Source organism: Brachionichthys hirsutus, chromosome 9, assembly GCF_040956055.1.
Source record: "Brachionichthys hirsutus isolate HB-005 chromosome 9, CSIRO-AGI_Bhir_v1, whole genome shotgun sequence".
Lineage (NCBI taxonomy): Eukaryota > Metazoa > Chordata > Actinopteri > Lophiiformes > Brachionichthyidae > Brachionichthys > Brachionichthys hirsutus.
Window position 1 is genome coordinate 5,385,572 of NC_090905.1, and position 17,327 is coordinate 5,402,898.

Here is a 17,327-nt window from a genome sequence, read left to right on the forward strand (position 1 = left end):
ATTGGTGGATTAAATAGACTTCCATCCTCTTCACTACTATATTTGTGAAATCATCCATGTGCAACCTCATCTTTTTTATGTTCTTTTTTGTTCACTTATTTGCACGCTAATCCACCCGTTTAATAAAAGAGCCCTCGTGTTTCACATACAGGGAGACTGACGCTGGTTTCTTTTTCTCTGCACATCATTTATTTAATAATGTAATTTCATGTGACACAATCTGAAAATGATTATTCTTCCCAAAATATTAACCCCATAATATCATTAAACACAAATTCTTGGAAACATCCATCTGCAATTTGCAATCAAAAGAAATTTGGATAAATTAAAATCATGTGCAAAATCTTAGTTCGATCCACCTGTCATTTCAACTGATCTCACGTGACTATTGTTGCCACTGGAAAAAAAAAGTGTTTTTAAAGGTCAACATGGAAATAACATTTGTTCTGAGAAAAATTAGCAAAATAAATGTCATGGAAAAAGTGCCTCAACAGCTCGGATTTACAGTCAAATCATAAAAACATTTCGGATTCAATCACGTTTCCTTCCAACAGAAGTAAAACCAAACAAATTAATCCTCTTTTGACATAATTCTAACTCATCAATAATGCTGAATCCAAAAATAAAATAGCATAAACTCAAAGAATCAAGCGAGTATTACCACATACTCTTAATTTAATTGCCTTATTTCTGCTCCTTCAATGATCCATTCAGCAGCTTTAGCATGAGATAGGTCACATGGCGCCCTCCTGTGGCGCTTGTAGCTGTGTTATTTATGTCCGTCTGGTCCAGAACCAGAACCTGAGCAGAGCAGCGTGGCGATTCAGTCCATCGAAACAAACACACTGACATCGACACGCACTTTGGTTCCGGGTTCGGTCGACCACAAAGCTGTAAATAATACAGCGGCTTATTTGATCTTCACCAATTTCCACAAGATTCAAGTCCTTTTCTCACATCGACGTGTGCATATGATCGGGCTAAGACCGTGATAACATCAAAGGCATCATCACATTTAAATAATGTTAATTAGACTGTGGATTAATTAGAACAGCAGCTGTCGGACCAACGTTCACCCAAGCAAAAGCGGAGTCAGAAATGCATAGAGAGAAGAACGATGCGAGAAGCGATTCAGAGGAGCGTAAAAGGCGGTTATCATCTGGTCTGCGTCGTCCGGCTTTGTTATGACAGATTAAACAGAATCTGCATGAGAAAGTGAGGTAAAAGAACCCTGGTCTCTAATCCGACACACAAAGCAGGCTAAAAGCATCTCCTTTATGGCGCAGGGATACAGGAGGTGGGCTCGCCTTGGCACATGATAGCATCCACACAGACAACAAGAGGAAGAGACAGTCAGGAAAGCCTCCTCTCCAGCTTCCTCCCACTCCATCACGCAGAGGCTGGTGACGTGCGGCGATGCGTTTCCCTTCACGGTTTCTCCCACACTGGGATCGAACCGCAGTCGAAGCCTGTCGACCGTCAGAGCTCATCTTTCTCCATCTGCCGGAATGCCTCCAAGTCTTCCTGCCAATCAACCAGCAGGTCATCCACCGATTGGCTGCTGGAGTCCGCGTCAGGCTCCTCCCTCCTCTCGGAGTCTCTCCCCTGTGTGGGCGGGGCCAGATCTACAGGACTACCTTCTTCTTCAGGTGGTTTGACTTCATCGGCAGGACTGATCGTCTCCTGTGTCGGAGCAACTTCCTCGGGAGCTGATTCGTCAAGCTCTGCCGTGCTCACCTCTGATTGGCTAACAGATTCAAATGAGGTGGGTGTTTTTGCTTCAGTTGTGCAGCCCTCCCCAGATTCCTGCGCATCCACACCTGAAGAAGAAGAATGGGTATGTAATCTGGATGACGTAGGAAATGCATTCCCTTCTTTTCAGTCATTTATGGAACAAGCCCACCGGCTGCCATTTTTAGACAAAAATAGAAACAGATTTAATGGAGAGGCTGTCAACTATAACAGCGTGATGCTGACGATGAGTCACGTTTCCTGCAGGGTAAAACCTCTCAGAGCTGCATGACCAAATTAAGACTCAACCGAGAAAAGAAATCTGGCAAAAGATTCAGAGTGAATTTTGTGCAGATCTGGTTATGAAAAAGATGTTATGGTTCAGAGAAGCGACAAAGTAGACGATGCATCAACCCCGACACTTTGAAACCGTCTTTAAAACATAACATTTAAAGGCAAAGTGTTAAAGCAAACATGAAAAAACACAGCTACTTATCATAGGTAAAAGAGATGTAGTTATCCTGTACCTGAGCAATTTACTTAAAAAAAAGCATCATCCTGCATGCTATTTGCTATTTTGACCGAAGATATATCATGTAAGTGTTTGGGAACTGCGTTAACTTGTGGGAAAAGGGTTTAATATGTGGCCTTTAAATACTTATAGTAACAACTTATTTATTGGTGTTTAAATTACAGCTGAATATAAAAACCAAACATAAATAACTAAGAGGACAAATCTAAATAGTGTCAGTCAGGTCATATCTCGCTCGGTCCAGCTTCGCAACGTGTAACCGGTTGTTTAATTCGCTGTCGAGTCCCGATCACAGATGGAGAAATTAGCAACGACGTGACAGAGTTAGAATCCTGTGGTTAGAGGGAAGACGGGGAGGAAGGTGTGGAGAGATGAAAACATGACTGCAAGGGAAGAAGGCAGATGAAAAAAGGAAAGGAAAGAAAGAAAACATGTGGATAACTAAGAAAGAAAAGAAAAAAACTACTTACTGCCTTCAATCAGGCTTCCAGGAAGAGGTTTACCTTTGAAAATGGCTTCTGCTCATCAAAGGGGGGGGGGGGGGGTTATGGAAAAGGAAGAGAAACCATGAAAGAGAAGTAAGGAAAGGCACTGCTACAGTCCACCAGAGGAAACAGATGGAGTTGGCAATGAGGATGCATTATTGATCAGGGTGTAGAACTTCACCGTCCATAACCCCAACTACAGCCGCCGCGTGGCTTCGGAATCAGTCACCGACTCTGGGACTCCATAAAATACCTGAATCTCTACCTCAACTTTTTTTTTCATAACGTCGTCCACATACAGTTACGAGGCTCAGGCAGCACGGAGACATTAGTACGCCGCTGTGATCAGTCTTATTCAGAGAGGCGAGCGGAGCATGCAGAAGAGCTCGAGCAGTCACGGCGGCATGTCGGCGGAGGGACGTCACACCTCTGTCTCTGGCTTTGTCGCTTAGCAGCACCTCAACCTCCCCGTACTCCTTCAGCGCCTCCAGCAGGATGCTGCCCTCCTTGTGGAAGAGGAAGAGAAGAGGCAAGGCGATGTCGTCCGTGCTGCGGCCGTCCCCCGCCATCTGAAACAAGGGCGCCGTGTCGCTGCTGCTTCCGTCGTTGTCGTCTGGAAGATGATAGGCAGCAGTGAAAATGGACTGAAGACAATTTTGATGAGAGATTTTTTTTTTTTTTTCCAGTGGAGGTCTTGATGAGAAACATGGAATCTGATTACAGGTTCCAGCGAATAAAACTCGGAGCTGTTTTTTTAAGACAAAAGACGTGATCTGAAGATCATTTAAGGCTCTGAGATGCAGTAATTTATAGAGCTTTGGAGCTTCACGCAACAGTCCTAAATAGATCACCAACGCTACAGTGCAATACAGTAGAGCTCTGTTGCTGCTCTGCTCTGCTATTCAGTCGTCACTATAATCCCGAGGGTCTAAATCAAATAGCTGTCCTCAAGATAATCTGTTTACATTGTCGTTGAGCAAGTAATCTTCTATCTCGTGTTGTCAGCTGCTTGCACTCACCAACGACTATCCCTCCGATGGCGCCGGCCTTCAGGATGTGTCTGGCCTTCTCTGCAAACATACACTGACCCCTCTGCAGCAGAGCAATGTGGCCCCGCAGGTATTCAGCATTGGTGATCTCACTGCAGCCGCTGTAGGGTTCAGCCACAGTCACAAACCCTCGCGTCTGCCCAAAGGAAGAACAACGCGGGGGTGGGAGAATGGTCAGGGAGATGAAAGGAGCACGTGTTAATATTACAGAGTACAATGATGCCGTCTAATCCTACAGATTATCATCTGCTTGAATGAGGACATTATTCTCAGAGCAACAATTTAACTCTCTGGGGCAACGCAAACAGGAGGACAGCTAAATGCTGATACCAGGCAGGGCGGCTCACCCCTGTGGAACTTTTGGACAGGTCTGTGCCAAACTGTGCCGGGCCAGCGGTCAGCACAACCCTGCCAAAGAACGGATGCGAGACGATTTGAATGGCTCTGGGGGGCAACTGCTCTTTCTGCTGCTGACTGGACAGCTCCATCATCTCCTGCATGAAACGAACGCCATCCTCCGCCGCCACCGCACTCACCGCCTGTGTGTGTGTGTGTGTGTGTGTGTCAGAGCAGGAGAGGAAGGGAAAGTAATAAATGCTTTTTTTTTTTAATTCAGATTTCTACAGTTAGTTTAAAGACATCAGCATTGCAGTTAAGTTGCTTTGCTCTTTTATACTTAGATAATAATAGGCCAGCCCGAGCTGGATAAAGGCATCATGCCTTTGAAAAATAACGGCCTCTTTACATTTTAAACATTCCTCAGATGTTGGAAAGATATTCTTCTTTTTTGGCACCTCTAGTAGAACCCAAAAACAGCTACGGAGCAGCAGACTCTTAAATTGAGCGTTTTATGTTTACCCTCGCTGCTGAACTGTCTACCTGAGTCGCGTGCTGGACCAGCTGCACCCTGCCGTCTTTCAGGTGGATGAGACTGACTCCCATCCTCCTCAGCAGCTCCAGATGTTGAGGGTTGTTTGCCATGAAGTCCTGAGCTCTTAGAGGAGGGCGGCCCATGCCGGGCTCCCTGAAAGGGAATAGAAAGAAACGAGGATTTCCAGTATTTAAAAAAAATAAAAAATAAATAAATAACCTGCTCACATCCGTTTATAGACCTACCTGTATGGAGCAGGACGAGGGCAGCTCTTGTCCACAGCGCTACGGATTGGTTCTCTGAGGTTATGAGGGAATGCAGGGTCCGGAAACAGGAGGCGAGTGTTGGGGCAGGTCCAGTCAAAGTTCGAGTCATCCAGCTCCTCCTCTGACTAAAACATCAAAGAGTAAATCACAGATTTTCTTAGAAACCGGAACGCGAGCGTGTTTCCATCAGATTCCGTTCATGACGGCCTCGCATGGATTACCGTTCTGTTCGAGGGAATAGACGAAGCGTGAGGCGCGGTGGAGAGGGACAGGGGCAGCAGGTGGGCCTCAGTTGTGAAGATGTAGTCTTCGACGTCAAACGGTAAATCATCTGCCTCGGCAAACAGCAGGAACAGATATTTGAACATCTCAGCGAGGAAGAACGAGTCCATTCTGAGAGGAGACAGAGGTGTGAACCACTTAGAAACCATCTCTAAGGCGGTTGCAAAATGTGTGTCCGGCTAATTGCAGACAATTTAACGACTGTCCATATATGGCATATGTTATTTGTATTTGTGTTGCCATCCATCACCCTACAAATCTGCTTACAAATACTTCATCTCCTCACCTGTCTTCGTGACTTCCAGTCCGTACATCTTTCATCGCAGCAAAGCCACAGGGGACGCGAGCAAAGCGGTTGAGGTTGTCCAGGATGGTGCGACCTGCCTCGAGGTAATAAGGGTCTCCTGTGGCCTGTGGGGGGGGGGGGGGGGGTGCATGATGATAACAGATGGTAAGTCAATCAGCTGTTAAAAAGGCTGCAGAGAAATCTGGTCAGATTCAAAGATGTATACCATCACAAAGACATCGTGATGAATCTGATTAGTTGTGGTTAAGTATGATAATTATGAACACTAGTTAGCGGTCCGCTAACTGGAAGTTACCTGATAACTATAGTAAATGGAGATACTGTTTCTGAATGACTGTAAATCAGTCCTGATTGTCATGAGACTTTTGGCTGCAAGTCAAAACTTTAGGATCAAAGTGCAAGTTGACAAAGGGAAACTGAACTGGCACACGATTATAGATTGGAGACCTCGGCAGTGAGAAATCTGCGTTGCGGAAAGCTTCCTCAATGAATTACCTTGTAAAGAAAATAGGTGCTTTCTGCAAACTCAGGCCTCAGGGGATGTTGGGCCCAGTGTACCCTGAAATCAGTAGTGAAGGCCTGGGGACAGACAGAGAGAGCGCTCCATTACAGGAATTTTATTAGAACAGAGAAGCAATAAAATATAGAGAGGGGTGCCATGTGAAAACTTGCTCACTTCCTAACAGTAGTCGGTCGCGGTTAAAAACTCACAACTTACTTACAAAAACTACATTTTATACGAGACACTGATTACCTCTGGGAGGAAGTTGTGTTTCTTTGTAACTTGATACAGCATCTCATGAGTCTCGATGGCAGGACGGATATCTCCCTTCAGTACCTGAGAATACATAAAGATATATATACATTTAACTGAAATGGCACAAGCCAAAGTAATATCTTAAATCTGAAGGATCCTATCCGACCTGCAGTCCAGGGAAAAAGGCCAGCAGAGAGTCCATCCAGGTGCGAGCTGGAAGCAGGGGTTTGTGGATGTGGACGTCCAGCAGCAGCGGCGGCTGACTAATGTACTTCATTATAGATGCATAGTGCTAAATGAGACAGCGTAACAGTCAGCGCGAGCTGGACACAGCTAGACTTTATCGGAGTAAAGTCTTCCTCAGCACCGTTAGTTCTTTCTAATTTGTGTTCTGAAGATCTAAACAGAATTCAGAAATGTCCACAAAGGCTAACGTTGCTTTCTGCTGGAGATGCCGCTCACAAAATATTATAAATCAGACAGAGAGGCATCAAATTCCTGTGCGAGTGTGTGTCTGACTGCGTCCTCACAATATTGAACCGCTGAAGAAACAGCTCGTCTCCCAGGAGGATGTAGGCCTTGAGCAGATATTCATAGTACGAGTCGATCCCTGCTCCGACTCCACTGTCTGAAAACACACAACCACACTGAATTCACACAATACGCACAACGTTCTGTTTTCATTCATCCATCCTCTTTTACTTTTCTCTCCCCATCAGCCAGAACAATCACCTCACCTCTACGGACCCACTCCCCAGAGTGGATGTTGATGGTGGTTCCCACGAGATTGCTGTTTCTCTGTCTCTTCTCCCACAGAAAGTCCATGGCTCGCCGGGCGTGGGCCTGCGCACGTGAGGAAAGGTTATTGAGTTCTTGATTGAAAGACTAAAGAAAGCCGTCCAATGTTAGGTATGCCACAGTATGATAAATATCTCACTGCAGCTACAGAGTCCTACTGCCAAATGGCCACCTGCTTGAGTGTGCCTAGTTTTATATATATATGTTTTGTTAAATTGTTTTCTGATTGCTTGCTGTGTGGCAAAAACTATTTTCCAAAAGAAAATTCCGATACCTCAAACACAGGATCCCCAGTGAAACGACTCAAGGCAGCAAACTCCAGGATGATGGTTCCTGCGCATGCAGTACAGGTGTCCGTTTCTGAGCCCGTTCTCGTTTCAGGACCCCAGATACCGTGTTTCAAATTCACCTGTCAAGCAGAAAACCGCATTAATTCAATCTGTCACAGTTTAGAGTCACAGTCGGTTTGCAAATGTAAATGAAAACTAGTCAGACAAGAAATGTGTGTGTTTAAAACTGTGCCGGCTGCGAGCGGAGCAGCAAATTTAAAATACAGATTCAAATCTGTCAACCTGCAACCGCGAACGTTCCGAATAAAAGAAATAAAGCCAAACGAGTATGAGAAATGAGAAACAAGAATAAAATGTGTCTGACTCCAGTAGATAGAGAGAGAGAGCAGATTTTTTTTTTAATCCTGCAGCATCTACTGCCAGTGTGTGACAGTAGAAAGCACCCTATTCGACACCTTCACAAATTGCATTATTGCTAAATATACCTTTAATGAGTAGAGAGCATCTATGTTTGTTTCTATTAGGAGCTGGAATGGCGTCGTTTGTCTCACCCTGGGATAAGGAAGGCCGCTGCTGGTGTTGAACGCTGGCAGCAGTCGGAGGCCCAGGTCTTTAGCCATATGCAGCAGCTCATCCCGGTACCACTGCATGTGCTGACCGCCCTCTTTCAGCATCAGAGCCATGGAGTGCCCGCCCAACAGACCCCTGAAAACAAACACACACAAATAATTCAGAGATCTTATGTATTTTGAACTTCTGTTCCATTTGCTCCTTGACTGATAATGCATTCTTTCATCATCAGTGTTGGGATGGTGATCAAGTCAAAACTCACCCAAGGACTCGGATGTTGGTTTCAAATACAGACACGACAATGTCATTGTCTAGTCTCACATCTGAGAGCACCCTCCTAACCGCAGCCTCAAACTCAGTCGTCTTGTTCAAAAGCTGGCAAAGGGAAACAATATATGACGATCTGGATCAGACACTGTGCCCTCGTGTTTTCAGAAGCTTGCCAAATAAAAATGTCCTCAGGGATTTGTTAGCAACTAATTATATATGTAAACCCTGGGATCGTTTTTCTTTGTCGGTGTACATAATACAATGTTGTTATTTTATTCACGAGAAAACAGTTTCCTTCCCTTTTAAATTAAAATTCCTCTTAAGAAAAATAAATGCTGAAACATGAAAAACAGAATACGCACCACAAGAGTGTCCAGAGTATCTATTAGAGTCAGCGAAAACCTACAGGAAACAAAGAGAAGTAAACAACGTCGACTGCTTTATACACACACACACAGTGTGTGCGTTTCTCTCATTGTGTGTGTGTGTGTGTGTGTGTGTGTGTGTACTCACTTTCCCAGAGCGTCATCGACGTCTCCTCGACTCGGTTCCAGTCCACGTACTCTTCCTCTGCATGTCAGCGGCATCAGCTCATCCGCCGGGTATGCATGGTCCTGAGTAACAGAACCAAACGCTTTCATTTTTAAGCCACGCTTTATCCCTTTTCTGAGATACCAGCTCCGTCTAATAAGAGCTTTGTCTCCTTACAATTTATGATATTTTGTGTTGGCTACAACGAGAAAAGAAAAAGACAATTGGGACATAAGAAAAAAAAATATCAACCCAAATCAGTGATTTTAATTACTATGAAATAATTTCTCACTACCGATAAAAACAAAACAAAAAAACAATAAATTAATGTTTTTGAGACAAACAAATCCAGTGAAAATAGGTAACTTACCATGTAATTTTGATACGCATGGTCAAACATCTCAACCACTTGGTTCCTTTAGTATGGAGAAAACAATTCCTCAAAAGCAGCATCGTTTGGGGGAGAAATGTATTTTGCTGCCGTGTTTTTATTCTAAACTCACTTCAACCTGTTCTTCTCCTCCCGTGGCATGGCCTGTCCCTGGCTGGATAATGCACCAACCAGTGCAAACAGAAGCAGCCCAGCTGGCATGATAGTTGGCTTCTCAAGATATTGGACTCAGATATCTTCACAGAAACTGTTTTCGCTCTCAGAGCAAAGTTATTAACACAGCTCAAACAAATAAAAAAAACTAGCTGGAACAATCTCATTAATATTCATTAGAGCAATGCTTCATTTAAACATTAATGGATGCAAAAAAAAAAACAAAAAAACTAAGAAAAAACAAACATCGTGGATTATCTTAGTCACTTAAAGTGAATCTGTGTTTCTTAACAAACATTAAAAACAAAAGCCCAAAGAGTGACTGACAATTACGCGCACAAGTTAAATAATGCACCAACAGCCTGAACAGCAATTTGCAGGAATGTTTTTTTAAAATGTGTCCGGGAGAAAGTGACCGATGAGAGTCTCCTCCTGTTTACTTTTACGCGCTGAATCCCGGATTTAACACGCTGACGTGGAAAAGAACGTGACGTCTATCTCTGGCCTGAAGCTGCTTTCTCATAGGAAACACACAGTCTAATGACATATTAGAATGTTTATTCCCAGATGCATTAAATAACCACAATAGTCCAGAGAAGCGCATGTTCATACCAGCTCCTGATATCATTCTGGTGTTCCGACTGTAAAGCGTGAAGATTAAAGTCGATTATATCCTCTTCTTGACATTTATCTTTCCTCAGCCTGTCAGACGAGCAGCCGCAGTTTTCATGGTCAAATTAGCCTCATCCAGCTAGGCTAATCTGCTAACCGAACAAGCGGCACCAGCCCGTGGATGCAATAAAAGATGACAAAATCCGAGTGCATGTTTTGGGGGGGGACGGGCGGACTATCCTTTCTGCCTGTCGGCTTCCCGATGTCCAACTATTGAGCTAAGCTAGTGTGTCCTAAAAAGCCGGATGTAGTTGCAATGAAAACGACAACAACATCCGTTTCCTGAAATGAAAAACGTTCCCTCTAAAGGTGCGCTCGTGCGTAATTACGCACAGCTAATACGGTCTTCGCGCAGCGAAAATCAACGTTGCGCACAAAAAAAAAAAAATCCAACCTAAATTGAAAATAACATAAACATAAACATAAGCTTGTTGATTGTATCTGTTTTATTTGTTGATTTTTATCGCTTGTTTTTATGTTATTTATTTTTATACTATTGTGCACTTTGAGATTTGCTTTCAAATGTAAAGTGCGTTTAAAATAAAACGTATTATTATAAATGTTGCTCAAAGTTGTCCGAGGGACTGCTCAGGGAGTTTGTGTGTTTGTTCAGAGTCATGAAAAATTAGAGGGAACATTGCTCCTGATTGAATTTGAAGGAGTAAGCGAGACAGCGACCTGAAAGCCTAAACTTGGGTAAAATGAATGTGACGTGTTGTGACGTGACGTGTACGCTGACGTCTCGACTACTCCCAGCTGTGGTGCATTTTGGTTCACTATTAAATATCGGAAAAACAACACCTCCAACGCAACTGCGTAACAGCCACATCTGCAAGTAAGTACATGAATACATTTCATGAGAAATAATACATAATAATATATTAAAATGATACATATAATGTATGTCATACATTATATGCCGTTCGCCCACTCATGAAAATTTCACTTATTTCGGTATCCCTGGGGGGGTACATTTGTATTTGTGTGATTGCACAAGCCTTCCATAGGACATTTTATTACATCGTTTTTTATTATTATTATTTATAAATAATAATACGAAAAATAACTTCTAAATATGTTCTAAACCTATTGGGAATACAGTCAGTCGTGACCTTGAAATCAAACCATTTATGTCTTAACGCGATTATTTCGGGAAATACTTTTTTTTACGCATGAACTCCATTTCCCATGGAGCTTTGCGGTGTCACTTGACGCTCACGTGATAAAATGTTGCAGGCAGTAACCATAACTTCCGCAGCGCACTGAGGGAAGGAAGCTCGTGACGGTAGGCTGGTGCTGAAATGTTAATCACTGTCATCAGTATCTGAAATCATTCAGTGTCAGATGTTGGAGCATTTGTCGCATGAATGCATTTCTCAGAAAGTTTAACTGTCAACCTGATGAGACAAGTTTCAAGGCTGAAGTAAATAATGTGCTTCTTTCTTATTTCCTGACTCTTTATTCTCCCCCTTTCTTTCTATATCTCACAGAACACACTCGGCCTCTTTGGTTGTGGTTAGTCATGGCTCCCGTCGCTGATAGAAAGGTCACAGGACTTGTTGCGGCTACATTTACTCCATTGAATTCAACCGGGTGAGTAATACAAGCCGAGCTGCTGTTTTTCCAGTAGGACAGCATTGATTGATTTGTGTAATTGCCTATAATCCTCCAACCAAACCTTCATGAGGATCATTCATGAAAGCTGTGACCGTCACACACACTCCTGCATGTTGTTTGCTGTTTTTTTTGTAATCAATTGTGTCGCTCACACTTTTTCCAATACAGTGAAATCAACCTATCAGAGATTGGACCTTATATTGACTACTTGATAGAGAAGCAAGGTGTAAACAACATATTTGGTATGTTTTCAAGTGCATTCTTAATTTGATACCTGTGTGTGTGTTCCCAACTGAGTCTAAGTATGTACATACCGGTAGTTTATGTTTTGTCTTGTTGCTTCGCATACATTCATGTGTTGTGCATACTGGTTAACCCTCCGGTTATCCTTAAATATTACTGACACATTTTATTTGAAATCAAATTTACCTCAAGGATAACGTGAGGGTTAAAAGGTTGCTGGGTAAATGTATTATTTACTTTGGATTGAAATGGTTATTTTAATACATGATTTATTTTAATAATTACATGATTTATTTTAATAATTATATGTATTCAGATAATTCCATATTAAATACTATATTGTGTTTAATAACTGATTTTGCTACATTAAAATCTCGCATCATGATTGAATATTATTTTGATGTCATTATACTATTTTGAAAAGAATAAACCCGATCACATTGTTGCTCCTTATTTCAGTTTAAACGGAAAAAAGTAAAGTCTATCAATTAAACCTCCTGATAATTTCTTTCTTCAGTATCTATGATTTCCATTTAATCAACTGTCGACAAATGTATAAAAACTGAGAAAATGTCCTTCACTTTGGTTAGCAATACTAAACATAATATTTGACAAATTGAAGCGAGTGTGCATAAAAGTAAAGTTGAATATACCTTGCTATTTAGTTTAATTTGGCATGTCTGGTAAATGTGGAATGTGTTTATCTCAAGGTTTCTGTTCCATCTTATTTGTTGTTGAAACGGAAGCGCTGATAACGAGTCTAGCCAATATTTGTTGTGTTCTAAAAGTTCTTTCTGTTCATTTCACCCATCATCTCAAACTCTGTGAATTCTTATAGCTATAATCTTCTCCTTGTGTTTATGGTAAATTTCTGCATGCGTTTCATTTCATTTCTCCTGACCTTTGTGACTCATAATATTTAATGTTCTGTCTCATCTGACTGTCATTAAAATTAAATTGTTTTTTTTCCCAGTCCTGGGCCCTGGCACACGTTGTACACGCTTTTTTGCGTGTGCGTAAAATAAAATTCACTGAAATGTCCTGTCCTTGGCTGAAAGTCTGGTGCCAGATGTCTATGATGTACTACAGTGTAAACATAATTTCGTTGTGCGCTTGTGTATCTACTCATTATCTACTATTTTGTGTGCGTTTGTGATGTTGGGTAACGAGGCTTTACTTGCCTGCAGTGAATGGCACCACCGGGGAGAGCATGTCTCTCACTGTCACGGAGAGGAAGCTCCTGACTGAGGAATGGTGTCAGAAGGCCAAGGGCAAGTAAGTCATTGCACAACTTCTGTCACATGTTGGCCACATGTTGTGAAATATGGTTCAGTTTCTTTTGCGTGTCTCCACAGGATGGATCACGTGATCGTGCATGTCGGATGCATGAGCCTGAAAGATTCCCAAGAGCTGGTGAGTTACTGGCTCGATGGCACCTGCAGTCATTTGAGATGAGATGGCCAGTTATAAATCAAGCTGACTGCAGTGAATAAACTGTTTCATGCAGCAGCAGGTAATATAGTGCTTTTTAAATTATGGAACATTCAGCTTGGACTGAGTCCAGTTTTCAGGTTTAGCTTTATTGAAACCATCATCGAAATCAATCCCTATTCTAAACATGAGTTTAAAATAAAGTGTTTGTTAGTTTCTGGCATTGCTTTTTTTTTTTTTTTTTTTTTTATCAGAAAATACTCATTTACATTTCCGCATTGCGCAGCCAGCCTTTGCAGCAGGGTGGCCTGAAGGGCATGGATCCAATGTGCCTCCCTTTGTCCTCTTGCTCATGACCTCAATACAGGGTAATATATGGGCGTAGGATAGTTTAAATTACCAGTCTGGAGGGTGCGCCTGTGTTTGGCCACCTTGTCCCTCATCCTCGTTCTAGTGAGGCTTGCAGAGAAACAGTCGCATGTAAGTCAATGCACAGCTTGAATAATATTAAACACTCTTCTAATAGTTAAATTTCAAAATGATTACAATGACCTCAGCAAAGATTGCCTTTGGAGAATTCTCCATCATCCTTTGAGATCCAAAGGTCCAGAAAGGCTCGACTTCAAATTTTCATTGGGCTTTTCAACATGCAAACCGGTAAAACGTATAACATGACTTTGGCTTTGTAAAGTACTGCGGGATCATGGGAGTTGTTGTCTTTATTTTTAAATCGACTCTTTGTCGCGCTACCACCTTCCTCACAGCAGCAGATGGACAAATGAAAAATACAATAAGGTTGAAGCATGACACATTATATAAATAAAATATTGATTTTACCCCGCAGGCTTGTCACGCATCAGAGGTTGAGGCTGATGCCATAGCGGTTATTGCCCCCTCCTTCTTCAAGCCTGCCTCCGCAGGTATAGTGGGGAAAGTATTTATTTACTAATAAAATAAAAGCTCCTGCTCAATGAAAATGAAGTCTGCCTCACATTCACATGACAGTGTTGTACTTGTTTTTCTTTGTTTCTCACCCTGCTTCAGATGTATTGAGGACGTACCTCCAAGAAGTGGCCAAAGCTGCCCCACAGCTGCCCTTCTACTATTATCACATTCCAGCTGTAACCGGTGTTAACAGTCAGTGCCAAACATTAGTTTTGTAGTGGCTTGTGAATGTCAGATTATCTTTGACGGTACACAGAATATGTGATGGGGGGTTTGTTGTTTTTCCTTCTTCTACGTATCTTCAGTCCCGGTAAGAGACGTGCTGGAAGATATTGAGACGCTCATTCCTTCCTTCAGCGGTGTGAAGTTCAGTAGTTGTGACCTGATGGACTTTGGCCGGTGTGTCAGATACAGTCAGCCTCACTGGTCGTTCCTGTACGGTGTGGACGAGGTCAGCTTTTTTCCTCCTTCTCAATCTTCTGGGGGTCTATTTGTTTACCTTTGCCTCTATTGAAAGACGAGATGAAAAGAGCCTGAAATAAACTCTCTTTTTGTCTTAGCAACTCCTTGCAGCCCTGGCTATGGGAGCCAATGGAGCAGTTGGCAGGTTAGTGTTCCTGCATACGGCCTCATTCATTCATTATATCTACCAATCATGAACATGTAGACTGTAAGGAATTTCTCTGCCTGCAGCACATTCAACTATTTAGGATGTCATATCAACAAGCTCCTATCAGCGTTTGATAAAGGTGACCTCGTCCAATCCAGGGACATACAGGTCAGCTTCCTGCTCTAGTATCTTACTTCTCTTTGATACTTTGCATTGATTTTGATTCCAAACATCTTCATTTCTTTTCCCTGAAAAGTTCAAGATGCAAGAGCTCCTCGGTTTTGCCATTAAACATGGTAAGTAACTGCCGGGTCATGGTTTTTCCCCCCCTGCTAAATCATGCAAAGTATTGCAAGTAACTGTTTTGTCCTTCTCCCTTTTGATTCTGTCTGTATTTTATCAACAGGATTTAATCTGGGAGTGAACAAAAGTTTGATGAGTGAGCTGTCAGGCTTGAATCTCGGGCCTCCTCGGCTTCCTGTGATGCCCTGTCTGCAGTCGACTGCTCTGTCCATCGCGCAGAAATACAACAGCATTTTTCATGAGTGCTAATTGTGTCTTTTCTTTAGTTCTCCCCTCTCATTCCAGCTATTGCTTATGGTTTAGAAACACAATGATGAATCAAGTTACTGTTTGTGTGTCATGTACTGTAATACTACTGTGCGTACAATGCTGAATGAGAAGTTTTGATTGTCATTGTATGTTAAATTGGTTGGAGTGGGGGAATCACTCTTCATTTTGATTAAATCAACTAAGTTGCACAATCGGAACACAATATAGCCTTGTGTATACAGTAGTTGCAAAATCAATCCTTAATACAGTTATTTTATCTCTTCAATGTCCTGGAATTTAAAAATGAATTTCACTGTGAAAATCATGCAAATTGCATGGGGCATCATAATATAATAATGCTTCCTTGATTAATTACAAGGGCGTATCAATGGGATTATCATCTTCATTAGTCAATCCTTTGTTAGAAAAATGTACTACTCTGCTATTTTATGTTTAAAAATCTATTAATATTTCCAAAAATCATTATTTCCATTGCCTTTGAGAAAGGGGGGAGTGTTTTTATTGCTGAAACCAGCATGATTATCCTGTTCTCGTCTTTAAGGTTTTATTTTCATGAATTAGATGACTGCGCTGAAAAGAGAATAATGTCTGACACCTTGACACAGTTGGAAGGGAACAAGATATTCAATGAGATTGTTATAATGTTAAATTCTATCAAATCTAAATGGACATTAAAAGGGAAATGTACTTTGTACCTAAGAATCTTTTATGTATTTCTATATCTTGTAATCATTGATTTCTTGCTAATAAGCATCAAACTAATAAAAGGCACAATACCTTGAGGGTTTGGTTCTATGTAGATAAGTAGAAATTGTAAGGTTTTGTGTGTGTTTGACTACTTTTTCTTAGAATAATATTTTATATTATAATCTTGGCCTTTTGTGTACTTCTAACTTTTAATACATATTAATTTGATCTGTTCTCACAAAACTGCAGTGAATTGTAGGAAGAAATGTAAGCAGCACACACCTCATCATGAAAAGCTGATGAACCTAACCTGAAAAACAACAACCATTTATGTGTTTGAGAGTCTAACTGTCACTTTTATTGTGTACTTATTGACACATCCCGAGCTTCTCTGGCCTGGCTGAGTCAGTACATATTTGTCTAAGAGAACATTTGGATACCGAGCAAGTTCATTAAGTGCTTGAAGCAGCTGAGTATATCTAGTTCATTTCTTTCATGGTGTTTACGTAGTTCCATCGTTGTGACAGTAGGCTACTTGCAACACGTAATGCATTTGTGAAGCTGCAGCTGCTATGAATCAAGACCAGATCATGTTGGGTTAATATGAAACAGAATGGCATCGTAATGAAGACACGGTTAAAGTCAAAATATAAATACATAAATATTACTGAACAAATTGTGGCAGTGCTGCGTTGGTGTGCGTGTCAATACACGGTCAAAACTATGAAACTGCAGATTTCACTGTTAAAATATGCAAAGTCATGGTATGAATAACAGCAAAGGGTGGAGAGGTGAGATGAGGTTCCCCTGTCGAACTTAAAATAATACCCATTCATTATAATCATTCTGCCCTTGTTTGCGAGGGAGCCTTGTTTCCACTCTACACCTTTGCTGACTGTTCTAGAATTTTCCACCCGTTATTCTCCCCTGCAGCTTCCTTTTGATGTGAGAAAATTTAATCACACTTAATTGGTTCACAAAGCACATCAACAGCGTCATGCAATGTCAATCATTATTCAAATTTTATTTGTATACTGTACCCCAAATTCACAAAATGAAAATTTGCCTCTGAGGGCTTCGCCAGAATATTGCTACACAGAAAATATGTGGATTATGGGTCTTCCATTAAATATCCGATGCTGAAGGGATAAATCTGATCTTTTTAATTAATTGTCATACTTTGAGTGACAAGGCCATTTTCTGTCATATATAAAAATCTCATGGATCTGAATAATTAAAATAATTGTATTATTATGTTATCAATTA

The 17,327-nt window shown here is 41.6% G+C and overlaps 2 protein-coding genes across 3 annotated transcripts; one reads left to right on the forward strand and one right to left on the reverse strand.

Annotated features, from left to right (window-relative positions):
• Nucleotides 1-174: 174 nt before the first annotated feature.
• Nucleotides 175-9,331, reverse strand: edem3 (ER degradation enhancer, mannosidase alpha-like 3). Its single transcript, XM_068743136.1, has 21 exons — nucleotides 9,243-9,331; nucleotides 9,110-9,155; nucleotides 8,722-8,822; nucleotides 8,571-8,610; nucleotides 8,201-8,313; nucleotides 7,920-8,073; nucleotides 7,353-7,487; nucleotides 7,018-7,123; nucleotides 6,811-6,908; nucleotides 6,447-6,572; nucleotides 6,278-6,361; nucleotides 6,019-6,102; nucleotides 5,503-5,627; nucleotides 5,156-5,327; nucleotides 4,914-5,059; nucleotides 4,677-4,821; nucleotides 4,145-4,336; nucleotides 3,768-3,933; nucleotides 3,176-3,361; nucleotides 2,734-2,781; nucleotides 175-1,820 (listed from the first exon to the last, which is right to left on the reverse strand). Exons 1-21 carry the CDS (start codon nucleotides 9,329-9,331, stop codon nucleotides 1,480-1,482), a joined length of 2,697 nt encoding a protein of 898 aa, XP_068599237.1. The 3' UTR covers nucleotides 175-1,479.
• Nucleotides 9,332-10,751: 1,420 nt separating this feature from the next.
• Nucleotides 10,752-16,154, forward strand: npl (N-acetylneuraminate pyruvate lyase (dihydrodipicolinate synthase)). Of its 2 annotated transcripts, none has more exons than XM_068743366.1 (12): nucleotides 10,752-10,790; nucleotides 11,446-11,548; nucleotides 11,741-11,814; nucleotides 13,003-13,090; nucleotides 13,171-13,228; nucleotides 14,091-14,166; nucleotides 14,291-14,383; nucleotides 14,497-14,642; nucleotides 14,752-14,798; nucleotides 14,885-14,969; nucleotides 15,058-15,097; nucleotides 15,208-16,154. In XM_068743366.1, exons 2-12 carry the CDS (start codon nucleotides 11,478-11,480, stop codon nucleotides 15,351-15,353), a joined length of 924 nt encoding a protein of 307 aa, XP_068599467.1. In that variant the 5' UTR covers nucleotides 10,752-10,790; nucleotides 11,446-11,477; the 3' UTR covers nucleotides 15,354-16,154. The 2 variants fall into 2 exon arrangements, with proteins under 2 accessions (XP_068599467.1, XP_068599468.1); XM_068743367.1 differs by lacking the exon at nucleotides 10,752-10,790 and adding an exon at nucleotides 11,228-11,240.
• Nucleotides 16,155-17,327: the final 1,173 nt, after the last annotated feature.

Bases quoted from the DNA above. Each gene is read 5' to 3' on its own strand.
- npl (XM_068743366.1), top strand. From the start codon at position 11,478: ATGGCTCCCGTCGCTGATAGAAAGGTCACAGGACTTGTTGCGGCTACA. The intron at 11,549-11,740 runs GTGAGTAATACA...TTTCCAATACAG, and splicing joins ACTCCATTGAATTCAACCGG to TGAAATCAACCTATCAGAGA. The intron at 14,799-14,884 runs GTTAGTGTTCCT...CTCTGCCTGCAG, and splicing joins GCCAATGGAGCAGTTGGCAG to CACATTCAACTATTTAGGAT.
- edem3 (XM_068743136.1), bottom strand. From the start codon at position 9,331: ATGCCAGCTGGGCTGCTTCTGTTTGCACTGGTTGGTGCATTATCCAGC. The intron at 8,074-8,200 runs GTGAGTTTTGAC...GTTTGTTTTCAG, and splicing joins ACCAACATCCGAGTCCTTGG to GGGTCTGTTGGGCGGGCACT. The intron at 2,782-3,175 runs GTGTGACGTCCC...TTTGATGAGCAG, and splicing joins CGACAAAGCCAGAGACAGAG to AAGCCATTTTCAAAGGTAAA.